This window comes from Camelus bactrianus, chromosome 5 (genome assembly GCF_048773025.1).
Source record: "Camelus bactrianus isolate YW-2024 breed Bactrian camel chromosome 5, ASM4877302v1, whole genome shotgun sequence".
Lineage (NCBI taxonomy): Eukaryota > Metazoa > Chordata > Mammalia > Artiodactyla > Camelidae > Camelus > Camelus bactrianus.
The window spans coordinates 73,347,560-73,361,937 of NC_133543.1; the positions used below are offsets into that span (position 1 = coordinate 73,347,560).

Genomic DNA, 14,378 nt, shown 5'->3' on the forward strand with positions numbered 1-14,378 from the left:
TATCCCATGCTGTTCCCTCTTGATAAACAGTTTTCACTGAGGTTATCTCTGATGAAGGGTTGGTATAAAGTCATCTTCAAAGCACTGAGCTTATTTCGGTGAGGCTAGATCATGCAAATCATTTAAAACACATTGTTAAGACATATGTTTAGCCCCGCTTTCCGATTTTCTGAGTGTAAAACAAGAGGTTTAATGTACATTCCCTGAGCTGTTAATGCCCTTGAAATCTTTTGTCAGCCCCATTTAGATCTTAAATACTTTTGCTTGTTTGAGATTAGGTTGTGAGTTTTCTGAGGTCCCATATGCTTCTTGGCTTAATTTCAGATTTAGGTATATAAACAAAGGAGTAAATAAAAATAAAATTTTACTTTTTGATAGCACCTAACATCTTGGACCTCCATGTGCTGGAAATGTTACTGTCTTCAAATCAAAAGCTGTAGTTTCTCCCTTCAGCCTTACCCTTTCTCAAACATTGTTTTTGTCTTTCTTTCCTAGGCTTTCCCTGCCTCCTTATTAATGCACAGGATGACAATGAAAAAAAGTATTAAATCTCATCCCTTCATGGGAGGTTAGCTCCCCAAGTAGAAGCTCCTTTCATATTGTACGTGTAATTGCTCATTCAATGTCCGTGTTCCCCAGAAGACTGTAAGCTTCTTGAGGGCCAGGAATGCTTCTGCCTCTTTCATTGTTGCCCCCAGTATCTAGCATATTATAACCAAATGTTTGTTGAGTGAAAAATATACATTCCGTTTAGAGGGAACTGATCTTTGGTTTAATTTGATTGCCACATTCTTTTACGATTCTCTTTGATAAGACTTTATGAAATCACACATAGCCCATCCCTCCCTTCTTTTTTTTTTTTACAATGTAAAAGCTCAAACTACAGCTTAAACGGATTTAGACCACGAGAATATTATAATCTCAGTATGGTATTTGGCACTAGAGATAGATTTCCTTTGTAGAACAATAGAAACAAGACCTCCTCCTCCCTCTTAACCTTTTAATGCGTATCCTGGATGTGAACACAGCCAATACTTTGTTTTCTACATATATTTTAAACAGAGGTTTAACTTTAATAAAGGCGAATTAAAGGTTCTGAGCATTCTGTGATGTACCACTTAAACACAATTCTGAATAATACTCATGAGATAGAAATATCCACAGCTTACCAAATCCATATAGTGCCAGTACTGCACTATGGACATGGAAGGTCTTTTAAAACAAGTAAAATAAAAGCCTTGCAGTATCAACAGCACCACAATGAAAGGCCAACCCCATCTAGGTATGTTATTAGAAATAAATATATTAATTGGAGTTCAGCGCCTTTACTTTAATCTCTCTAACTGTGGAGAGAGGTGTTAAAATGTCTCTGAGTATGGATGGGCTAGAGTGGGATGAGTTGGAGAGCCTGGATGCTCTACCAAGTGAAGTCAGCAATGATTGGGTTGTTTTACATTTTCATAAGATGTTAAGAATCAAAATAGTTGAAGGTAATTTTTCCCCCCTTGTCCTACAAATAGAAGAAAAAGTGAGAAAAATTCAGCAGGAATAGTTTGGTTATCAAAGTGAACATCTAGTAATTTTTTTTTTTTTTTTTTTGACTTTGGGTTTGCTGTCAGAGATCAGGTTCCCTGGGGAAATAGAGATGAAGGTTAAGGTGCAGAAAATTTACATAGGAATGCTTTCAAGAGCAAATACCTCCGAGGGAGTAAAAGTAGCAGGACAGGTAAAGAGGAAGAAATTGGGTTGGGATGCTGTCAGGAAAGTCCTCAGTGGAATTCAGAGCTGGGATGGCCCAGAGTTGGGCCATACTGAGGCAAGGGGGTGGGACTTACATCCTTGTGTAGATTAGTCATTGGATCCCAGAAGCATATCCTTGGGATGAAGAGAATACCTGAGAAACACAGCTGAGAGCCATCAGCCACTAACAGAGGCTGGGAATGAGTGCTTCAGGGGCATGTGTGGGGCGAGGGGGTAAGAGTATATATGGATATTATGCCACACAGTCCACTATAAATGTCAACAAAGTTGCGACGTTTTTCACTTACGGTAAAGAGATTAATTTATCCCATAAATGTGCATTTTAAATGTGCTTGCTTTGTCTTCAAGCTGAGGTTAGAAACATAGTCTCATCTAAACCTTTGAACTGTTACGCAGTTAATTTAGCCATTGGTGTCAGTGACTTTGCTGCCAGTTAGAATCAAATACTGCTGCCAAGATGCTAAGTTAAAATACACATATGACATCAGGTTCTTAGAGCCACCGCCACAAAGTACGTGGTTCTTTTTGAAGTAGATTACCTCTTAAGGTTATCTTGCTTTAGTTCCTAATAGTACTACTTGAAGCCGTGGTACCATCTTCAGACAGATTCTAGTGGTACATTTATTCTTTCATACTAAAGGATCAGCATTCTAATCGATCAAAATACTTTATCTAAATGAACTGAACATTAGATTGAAAACTGAGGCCAGAATAACAATATTGTCTGAAATGTTTTATCTTACCAAATACAGTGTTTGCTCCTATAAGACAAGGACTGTACCTCATATTTTATATTTCAAGTGTTAACACAGTGTCTTCTTCATAAAGGGAGTTCAACAAGCATATACTCATGAAAAACAGATTCCTTTAACAGATCAGTTAGCTCATTACATCGCCTATTCTCAGGGGTATCAAAACATAAAGCATACTCTCAGTAACAAAACTGTCATGAATTTATGTAAAAGATTCACCTCCAACATCATTTCCATCTCATCTTCCATTTAACTAGAGATTTTAGTTTATGGTGGTTTTAAAATAGAGGATACATATGATAGAATTTTCTGTCAATTTTTAAATCAAGAAACAAAAATAATTTAAGTACTTTTAAAAATCACTTTTTAATGTACCAATACTGGTAAGAGGGTCTAGATATAGGGCCTGACATAATAGTTGGTGAAACAGACGTGGGATTTATTTTAGTGTCAGAGAAAGTTGTAATTCTGCTCCCTAGAACCCCTACCAAGACAGAAGCAGCATGCTCAAGAGCTCTTCAGCAAGAACGAGGCGATCAGCTTCGGCGAGTACAGGGCCCTGCTGGGGGAGGCTGGAGAGGTGGGTTCTCTTAGCACTGACGTAGCACTGCGGGAAAGCAGGGCAGTCCTCTGTTCTTTTGTCACTTTAAAAGTTGAGAATTTGTTAGCTCAAGTTTCTTTCTGCTTTAAAATCATGTTATGCTTTTCTTTCTACAACCAGAGAAAGGTTAAAATGTAGCACTAGATAAGATGGCATACTGAAAAATTGTTCCCTAGCTGAGAACAACCGTTTTTCGGGGAGATTAGAAGAGGGAGACAGTATAACAGAGGTGAAAAAGGGGACTGCTTCCTTCATAACCTTGTGTTAAGACTGGTTCTGCTGCTTCTAATGTTTTCCTTAAAAAATCATATAGATAGACTATGAAGTTTGACATAAAAAATACCAACATATTTTTATTAGCAGATTCTTAATAATGCTTAGGAAACAACTTTCAAATATTAAGAAAACCAGACTTAATGAATAACCTATGTCTGTACAGTGGGATACTTCATACGTGTCAGACTGAGGTAAATGTACACATGGTGAAATGTTAACTTTTGCCAATACACATTCAGTGAATAAAAGCACGATTTATGTAAAAAAGGGAGTAGAGAATATACATTGCATTTGCGCACATATGCAGACTGACAGTAAAAGGACACATAAACTGCATTTTTTATGGCCTGCCCATTTTGTAGTTGTTTTTCCCCAAATGTACCAAGTTAAAAAAATAAGAATGAGGATATTATCATGAAAGTGAAAAGAAAATGTACAGAATGGGAGAAAATATTTGTATTATATTATCTAGTAAGGGTCTAGTATCCAGAATATATGAGGAACTCAAAAAACAAACAAAACCATTAACAATGAGCAATGAACTTGGACATTTCTCTCAAAGAAGATATACAAATGGCCAAGAAACTCATGAAAAGATGCTCAGTATGACTCAAACACTGGCACATGAATGTCCACAGCACTATTTACAATAGCCCCAAAGTAGGAACAACCCAAATGCCCATGAACAGATGAGCAGGTAACAAACTGGCATATACATACATTGGAATATTATCTAGCCATAAAAAGGAATGGAGTACTGATAAATGCTAGTGTGGAGGAACCTCAAAAACATTGTTAACTGAAAGGAACCAGACTCAAAATGTCACACATTGTACAATTATGTGACATATCCAGAATGGGTAAATCTACAGAAAGAGAAAGCAGATTGATGGCTGACAGGTGCTGGAGGGAGGGGAAAATTGAGAGCAACTCTTTTGGGTATCAGGTTTTATTTTGGAGTAACAAAAATGTTTTGGAACTAGATATGGGTGGTAGTCATACAACATTATGAATGCACTAAATGCCGCTGAAGTGTTCACTTTAAAATGATAAATTTTGTTATGCTAATTGCACCTCTATCAAAAAACAGAAGTAACATTCAAACTCTTGGGAATTACCTTTCCTCTTTGTTAGGCCCACACTAGAATTCTAAGCCCTAGTTTGGTCAATGTGCTTAAAAGTTGTGGAGAAATCAAAATGCATGACGAGAGGAAGGATAACACTGATTAAAGCAGCACTTTTCTGGGTTTTTGCCTTGACCAGTTCAGTGGATAATGGTATCTACAAGATGGAAGAGAATCAGCTGAAGGAAGAGATTTAGAGGAGAAACTAAGTTGTTTTAGACCTGTTTTGCAGTTGGACTAGAAATGACAAATACGGGTCTGGAGCTCAGGACTAAAATGGTACAAACATGTTGGAATTGTTTCCTTGGCCGTGTCTTAGAGCTTCCTGAAAACAGGGACTTTTCAGTACCCAGAAGTGTGTTCTCAGCAAGTATGTGTGAAGTGAGCAAGTGACAGCAAAGGTACGGATGGAGAGAAGATAAGACCCTCTGTTTTTACTGGAGGTCCAAGCACCTGAACATGCCTTACAGGGAGGTCCTGATCTGCTTAGCACGATCCTGGTGTACACCTGTTGTCCCTGTGTAATATCATCTTTCACTCTCAAAAATGTCTGTACAAAAAATTATGTGGCCACTCCTTGTAGAAGAAAAAAAGGGAACAGAACTCATCTAATTCCTTCAATACAATGGCAGGTGTAACAAGCTTAACATCATGGCAATTTAAAAAAAAGTACTTTAGATTGCAACCACTTACTTCCAGAAATTAAATCAATAGTACAGGAGAGGAATTTTTATTCTTGTGCTTTAAGCAAAGAGCAGATTAATCACACTCCTCCCCTTTCCTTCCATTTCATATGATCACAGAACTTTAGAATTACAAGGGGATCTAAGAAGTCATCTGTTTTTAACGTTCTTCCAGTGCAAACATGCATTTTATGACATCAGAGACAGCTGGCCATGTCTCCTAATGGTTGTCTCAACAGTGCAGTAATATCTCCAAATCTTCAAATAGGCACTGTTCAACTTTACTGAAAAAAGAAATCTTGTGCTAAAAACTAGAAATACAGTAAAATTCAGTAACTGAAGATATATTCTTGTTGCTTGAATTGGTTTTCTGTTCCTGTGAAGCACAAGTTTATGATATATTCTAATATAACTTTTGCTCTTTAACAAAATAAACCCAAGTCCACAAAACATAGCTTAACACGACCAGAAAAGATCAAAACAGAGATCCCATCCCCAAAAAAGAGACTTACAAAGTTTTTTAAAGCATGTTTATGTGTCTGCACATAAATGTTTGTGTAAAAAGGGCATTATGACAGTTGATACCACAAAGAGTACAGTAAGAAAAAGCACTTTATGACAATATTTCACAAATTCACAAGGATCACTTTAATATACAAAGCAATTGCTACCATTCTGAACACAAAGCAGCTAATATGTACATAGTGTTAATAAAATGAATTATAACTCAGTACATTTTTTCTCTTTACACAGATAAAGCACAAGAAGATTTAGGTAAAAAAATTAAAACAGGGATGTTTCTAGAATGTAGGGAATTTTATTAGAAATGTATTTCCCTCACTATAGTTATTGATTTAGTATTCAACTCCAATAGCAGCATCAGAGTTAAAAGTCAATAAATACCCTGTTTTGTGCTGACAGTTTTGGGGGGAGGTATTCTTTACCCCAATCCTCAAGGAAAAACCAAAAAACCAAAACGAAAAACCCAAACACCTTTCTCTCTAGAAGCTTCCCTGATTATTTTGTTTCTAAAAAGTTTCAAGTGATACAGTTAGGTTAGAAATAATTCCTTTATTGGGCGGGGATGACAGCTGACATGTGACAAATCAGTTGGGGATGACTTTACATGGAAAACTATGAATTAGCACTCTTCCTTGCCACCCTAATCTATACTCACGGAAAAATGTTGACAAATTATTTCCCACTTTTAATATAAGTAATTTTATTACGTATACAAATTGGAGTGGCACCTGGATAAAAATACAATGTCTATAAAGCATTTATTTACCAATTGAACTTTAAAAACTTAAGAAAATAAAACCTCCCAACACAATGAAAGACCATTTCACTTGGCCAACAAACATAAGATCATTATCTGCAGGGATCTTCTTCCTTCCCTACCAATGTTTAAACCATCTCAGATTCACTCACATCTCTGAGATGCTCCTCAGACAGAAGCTTGGAAATGCCATACTTCTGTAGGCAAGTATTATATAATGCCTGTATAAAGTAGGTAAAATGTGAATTTCCTACTGTTTTGACCCTTTCAAGGGCATTTCCTGAAGACTGTTCATTTTCCTTTTACTTGCTGGTGAGAATTCAAAATGTATCCTGTTTTACCCAGCTAGGACCTGTATGCACAGTACCAGAATGCAGACAGGTCAATATTTTCTCTCTGTGCTAAACAACTCTGCCTGTTTATAATATCAACTTGCTTCACAGGCTTTGTTCTATTTTTTTCTATTTTTATTTTTTTAAAAAATAAATTTCAAGCTAAAACACCTGAAATATAATCCCTCCATTCAAACGTTATCTGGTCCCTCTTAAAAGTTTGTCTGTCCCCTGAGGACACATACAAAGGCTTAAGCTACATTCACTAATCAGTAAGAACTTACCACAAGCAGATGAGACAGATGGAACTTCAGCACCCTGTTTGATTTATTTGAAAGTCTTCCATACTGACTCAGCTTCATGATATGTTCGACCCCTCAGGGATTAGTGCCTCTCTTAGCCATTGATTCTTGAAAGTCAAGGAAACCAGTTCCTAGTACATACAGCGACTGTGCAGTCAACTTAAAAAAGTCAACATATCAACATTAAAAGTATTCAAGATACATGTAAGCCATCCAACAAAAAATTCTAGTTGTGCTTTGTACAACTGAGTGAACAAGTTTATCCCACAATTCTTCACCCACAGGCTTACTCACTTCACTTTCCCCATCTCATCTGAAATCAGTCAGATTTCAGTAGCATTTCTTTGACGTTAACAATGCCAATTTAAAGTGAAAAAACTTAGTCAAATGTGTTCTTCATGATGATAATAATTAATTGCCTTGAAAAATCTTTTACTGTTTTAGACAAATTCATGGATATCTTGGGATTCTATAAACAGTATTAATGTTGGGGTGAGGACAGAGTCTCATTTAAAATTGGAAATAAATATTTATTCACTTGAGAGTTGCTTTTCCTTCTATCTTTATCCATGATGAAAATGAGTGAGATAGGGTTTGAACCCATCTTTTAATTAATTGAGCTAGTCAAATTTAATTTCCTGATATTTTTCTTTTATAGCTGTTTATAAGGCTAGCCTGTAGGTGCTAAAATATTTTAATCAATGAAAGGCTTCCATAAAAAAGCCACATGATTTGACGAGAGGAGAAAAGATGTAAAAAGTCAGATGACAATTAATTGGTGAGGGAATTTCTCAAGTTTGCTAATACCCAAACTGGGTTGTTTTTAAAAGTGCAAGTTACACCAAACATTTACAAAATACATAATGTAAATATAATCCAAATAAATATACAACTTTTGTAATAAGTCAATGGGAAACAATATACCAACAGTTTTCAGGGTATAAAGGCAACAAATAAAGCCTCTTGGAAAAACTGAAAAGGTGTTTAACAATTGTCTCTAAAACCCATTTTAATTCAAAATCTTAACTTTAAGATATTAGCCTTTATTTTAATCCTGCAAAATGAAGCAGCTTTTTGATCTTCAAAATAAAGAGACCAATTTATGCTAACAGCTGATTGCAGCTGATTACAGAATTAAAAACATACTAGAAATGAAAGAAGAAACCTAGATTGACGTTACTTCAAGTAAGTAAAAGCATCCTGGTTTAAATAAACTTGTTTCTTCCTAAGCCTTTGTATGATTCCACATGTCACCCCAAAATGGTCAAAATGATAGTAGGGATTAGGCCTGAGAGACAGAGATAGACTTCAGCCAGATGACTTCTGATCGGATAGCCTGCCTGACTGGTATTGTGCTTTCAGATACTAGCACTGCTGCTGACTTACCATCAAAACACATTTTCTGACAAAAATCCCTGCTCAAATAAAAACACCAAAATTTCTCCCCCAGGATGATTTGTGAAAAATCAGTGGTACCTTTTAGAAGCTGTCTTCAAAGTGTTCTCACCACTGTTACATAGCTGCCAGAGACAAAGCACAATAACCAAATACTTTGGGGGAAAGGAGGCGCTCGAGTGACTAAAATCTAAAAGTATCAAGCCAAAGAAAATCAACAATAAAAGAAATAACCTGGAAGGAAATTAGGAGATAAAAAAAATCAATCATGAGTGTTGGAGTAATGCAGTCCAAGGAACTACCAAAAGGGATGCAACAGAACACGCAAAAATGTAAAATTTCATCTGACCTCAATATACTATAATACTCAGCATTCCTGACGTAAGAGCTCTCAGAGCTTCAGATTATATACTGTATGTATATATATATATGTACACATATATTATACAAATGCCACCTCCCCCCCGCAAGAATATCTAAACGAACAGAGCACCTATGACAATATTATGGTTGCCAATATGGTACTTGAGTTTGAGAAAGAATGAACTTAAAAATTACATCTGATACCAGTTTTTTCTAATGTCAATACATTGGATCTAGCCCTTTCTAAGCCACTTTTCAGTTAAACACTATCAAAGCTTGAAAACTCATAAGAGCAATATATCAAAAATAAATCCCTCCCACTTCATTTTTATTAGAGTTAATCTGTCCTATAGATAAAAGTGCCACATGGCCCTATATTTGCAAAGTGAGCAATACCAAACTTGCTATTTTCTAGGCAAATCAGTAGCATATATACAGATTCCTATGATGACATTTTTATTCCCTTTTGGCCAATATGAAGAGAAAAAAGCATTTATAATGTGGCCACATATATTCTTGGCTATAAGATTTTTTTTTAAATTGTTATTTTCTTAATAAAGATTCTCAAAGCTGCATGCTTAAAAACAAACACCCCCCCACCCCAATTCTCATTAAAAAAAGTCTGCACAAAAGATGCTTAATTTCTTCTACCTGTATAAACTGAAATCTTCAAGTCTCTTCAAGGGTCTAAACAGATTCAGCAACAGAATATATTACCTCAGCATTAAGCAACTGACTTCAAACCAGTGCAATCATCCTTAAGGTACAAAGGACCTGGTCTTGATAACTTACAAATCCAACCAGTTAAAATGGATGTGACTGCCTTGACTTATCAGGGACTAAGAGGACCACCAACTTTCTAATTAAACAGAAAGCCTCAACTTTTGAAAAACACTGAATTGCTAAATACTAGGCAATTTTCATTTATATAAAGCTTATGACTTTCAAAATGTCCAGTTTTGACATTTTAATTCATTAAGAAAGTATTCTAAGTTTGTGAATAGATTTATGATTTTTTGATTGGTTTCTGTTAAACCAGTTTTGGAAAATGATATATCTACGCTGGTATACAAATAACTTTTATGCTATAACTTTCCCCATTAGCTCAGCAGGATAAACAACAAACTTTACAGTCATTTGAAAGCCTTCTTGAGAATCTGGTGAACTGTCCAAATATAAGACTACATCACTCAATTCTTAGAATGATGTTCCTTCATAAACTCTGTTCATCCTTGAAAAAAGACAATGGTTTGTTATAAACAAAATATACCATTTACAAATATTAATTTAAAAATCTTACTTTTCAAAATGGACCCAATAATTAACACCCATATCTGCATATTCTGTTAACATATTAACAAACTTAATTTTTAAAAATAACCCATGACTAAATACAAAACAGTAAATTCTAGACTCCCTTTTAAAAGGAATAACCTCAAATAAGAAATTATATAATCTAACATGTCAGTTTCCAATTTTTTAAATTCACCTCAGTCTTTTTTTAAGGGTAACTTTTAAATTTATCACGCTTAGTGAATAAAATGAGTAATAATAATTAAAAGTAGTTATCAGAAACAATGTATGATACATTCAAATACAAGCTGTTATAGTCAGGAGTTAAAACAGGCAGCTCCTTTACAGAACAACAAAGGCTATGCATTATATTGGAAAGCTAAAGTATAACTATCTTTTTTAGAAGAAAACAAAAAAAAAAGTTTGCAAGAATGACAATCCAAATGTTGTACAGTACAGCAGTCATTCAAATTTGTCTGAAGAAAATTATTTTCCTTGGGCATATACTGTACTTTTAAAGAACTAAATCCTTATAACTTCTTTTCATTAAAAAAATTCACTGGATACTGTCAGTTTGTTAATATGGAAAAGATTTAAAATCAGTATTTTTCTACAACACATAACATTTTATAAACAAATATATCACTTTGCTTTAACATCTTGAAGGCTTTCCTGATGGTGGTATAATATAAGTGCAAAGGGGAACAGTTTAATTAGACATATCTTTTTAAGTAAAATGAGTGACAATATAAATAGTTTTGAAGGCGATGACAAAAACATTTATTTAAAAACCTTGTTATATAACTCAAAGGATTGGTTTACTAATGAGCATCTTTTTACTAAGAATTTAGTACTAAACTAAAACAAGCTTTGTACTTTTACTTACTTTGATTTAATTTAAAATTCGAATACCATGATTTTTCATTCAGTTGGTTACTTCTTTTAATGTATTCAAAAATGTTGAACACATACAGAACTGAATTAAGAAGCAACAACTGCCCTATGGAAGAGCTGTAGTTAATACAGAATGTTTTTTAAGAACCAAGGACAAGTTTTCAGTATTGAAAAGAATGTACATAGAAAGCACTCTGAATTCATTCTTAATTTCTTCAACACCATTCTAAAATTCTTTTTTTGGAGGGTATGTCTCAACAATTTTACATAATTTACAACATAAGTGTGAAAACGTCAATTTGGCAAATCAATAGTTCTTCATTGCACCTTACTTACTTTATGCATGTGGCCCACACATTACTTCAGCTCAGGAGGCTGGGGTAATTCTGTCCCTAAGGCAATCAAGGAGCTCAGCACAAACCTTGAAATCATTAAAAAAAAAAAAAAAAAAAAAAAAAAAAGATTTTCTTTTCCTCATTTCCCCCATCAATTTACAAGTAAACAAATTATTACTTCTTGAAGAGGGTGGGGGATAAAAAGCAGAAGTCTCTTCATGATTCCTGGTGCTGATAATTTCTTGAGGGGAGAAGTGGAGGCAGGTGTTGGAGCATTCACAGTTTAATGCAAAAGCACAAATGAATGAAATTCTGTAGCTGCTTTCAGGCAGTTTTGCGCATAGAAAAAAAGAAATGTTTAGAAAATAAAATGTTTATTTTGTCTTTCTGGTTGTGGCCATGCCAGTCCTTTTCCCACCATAACAGGTGAAAATTTAAATCCCAAATTAATCTGATTTGTGGCAGTAAAGGTCCTTAAGTGCTTTTAGCTCCTCAATCAATGTCTTGTTTTGGTTTTCAAGCACTGCCACTCTGTTTTCTAAACATTTCACATATTCTTTCTTCTTTCTACGACATTCTCGTGCTGCTTCCCTAAAGCAAAAAAGGACAAGAAAAATGATGCAATATTTCTACAACGTTTGAGTTAGATAGAATACATTTTAAAAAAAGATTTAGCTTAAAGCAACAAACATTTTAATATATTACAGATTAGGCATTTGGAGAAATATAAAGAATGGCTGGGAAATTGTTTTATATAAAATTTTAACATAACATGGAAAGTTGATTAAAAAACATTCTAAAGCATCAATTGATGGGACAGAGGGGTGGCAAGCATTCGCATATTAAAATAAGAATTACTATATTTTGAAGTAGAATGCAACATTCAAATGAATGTTAAATAAAAATTTTAAAGGTATCTTTAACTTGGAGGATACCTCTTGAAGTTTCTCAAAAATTTCCATCTAAATATTTTTAAGACTAGAAGAGAATGAAAAGATTCTCCCATTGGACTGTACTGGTGAAAGGATAGACAAACAGACCAATGAAGCAAGCTAAACAGCCAAGAAACAGACTTTACAAATATGGTCAATTAAATTTTGATGAAAGTACAAAGGCAATACCATAGAGAAAGGACAGTCTTTTTAACAAACGGTGCTGGAATAAACAGGTGTCCATATATAAAAATGAACCCTGACACACTTCACACCTTATATGAAAGTTAACTCAAAAGGGATCATAGACCTAAATATAAAACATAAAACATAAAATTATAACACTTGATATTGAGGAATTGGAACTTTCATACACTGCTGATGGAAATGCAAAATAGTACAGCCACTTTGGCAAACAGTTTAGCAGTTTCTTATAAAGTTAAATACAGACTTAACAGTCCATCCAGCCAGCCCACTCCTAGATATTTACTCAAGTGCATTAAAAGTTCATATAAGAACCTGTATGTAAGTGTTTACAGTAACTTTGTTCATAATCCTCCAAAATTGGAAATAACTACAGAGGAAATTCAAGGTGAATGGATAAATAAATCACATCCATACAATGAAATACCAGGGATAAAACTAACTACTGATTCCTGCAACACCATCAATACATCTTAAATACCTTTTGCTATATGAAAGAAGCCAGATTCAGAAGGTTACACACTGTATTTATATGAGATTCGGGAAAACAGAAAACTAAACAGATGGAAAACAATTCAGTGGTTTCTAGGGGCTGGGAGAGGGGGTAGAGGATAACTACCAACTATCACAAGGGATTCTCGTTAGGGTGGTGTAAATGTTCTGTATGGCACTGTGAGGGTAGATACAGAACACCATACATCTGTCAAAATCCACAGAGCTATACAACACAAAGAGGAAAGTAATGAAAAATAAAAAATAAAAAACAGGATGCTGAGAATCCCAGAACTGGGATTGAAGATGTTGTTGACAAATCTAACTGTACTATAAATGTATGACATAACCTCACTGAAGAAGGTGGGGAAAAAAGAAGCAGACCTAAGTAACTATGAAATAGTCTTTCACTGGTAGTTTAAGGCTAAAAACAAAAAGAACTGTCCATAAATACTGTATTGCACATTTGTTTCTCACAGGGGTACAAGTTAGCAATTCTGAAACTATATTATATGATACTAGAGTTTAACAAATATGTAAATAAGTTGTCCTTAATGGGAAGCCAAGTTTCTGTCAAAGAACAAAGTTATAAATAAGCAAAGAGGGGAAGAGAAGGTTAAAATGAATTCTGTGGTTACATATTAGAATCAGAGGGGCTAGTACAAACTTGTATTTAACAGGTACAGAAATATAGGTATGTGCATACATGCGCTAGTGTGTAGGTGTGTACACACACACACACCCTAGCTGTCTTTCAGGAGAGCCTGTGAAACCTCACATATACCTAATGCCCAGCTGATTTCTAAATACCATCTTCCAATAAAATAAACTATGGCTTACTGAAGAAATGGCTGATTTCAAGGCTAAGGCAGGGAAAACACAAGGTAAGAAGTTGAGCTGAATGATCTTGTAGTGCCAGAAAGTAAAAATGTGCTTAAAGAAAAGTAAGACATCATTGAAAGGACACAGAAACCAACCTGTAAGGACTCCCAATGGCCAAAGCTGGAATATTCTTAACAACACCATAATTAAATAATATTGAACTATAGCCCAAAGAATAAATATCCTTAAGACTGTCTTTAGGTTTTTTTTTTTTTTGGGGGGGGGATTAGGTTTATTTGTTTATTTTTAATGGAGGTACTGGGGATTGAACCCAGGACCCTGTGTATGTGAAGCGCGTGCTAAACCACTGAGCTATTAATCTCCCCATAAGTCAAACGATATAAATAAATACGTGGGGAAGAAGGGATAGAATGTCCTTATAGAAGAATTCCAGTTAATGAATGTAGAAGGGATGGGGAAATAGAAAATCCTCATTAGAATATCACAGTAATAATTACTGCAGGAAAGATTCACTCAT

The 14,378-nt window shown here is 34.8% G+C and overlaps 2 protein-coding genes across 4 annotated transcripts in view; one reads left to right on the forward strand and one right to left on the reverse strand.

Annotated features, from left to right (window-relative positions):
- METTL21A (methyltransferase 21A, HSPA lysine) overlaps positions 1-14,378 on the forward strand; it is a 51,726-nt gene that overhangs the window by 8,936 nt on the left and 28,412 nt on the right. The window lies entirely within an intron of this gene.
- Positions 3,441-14,378, reverse strand: part of CREB1 (cAMP responsive element binding protein 1) — a 39,469-nt gene continuing 28,531 nt past the window's right edge. For 2 of the 3 annotated variants that reach the window (XM_010960098.3, XM_010960097.3), the window contains one exon: positions 3,441-11,981. In XM_010960098.3, coding sequence (XP_010958400.1) covers positions 11,837-11,981 — 145 coding nt within the window. In that variant the 3' untranslated portion in view covers positions 3,441-11,836. The remainder of the gene's footprint in view (positions 11,982-14,378) is intronic. The other variant, XR_006726755.2, reaches the window with a different exon arrangement.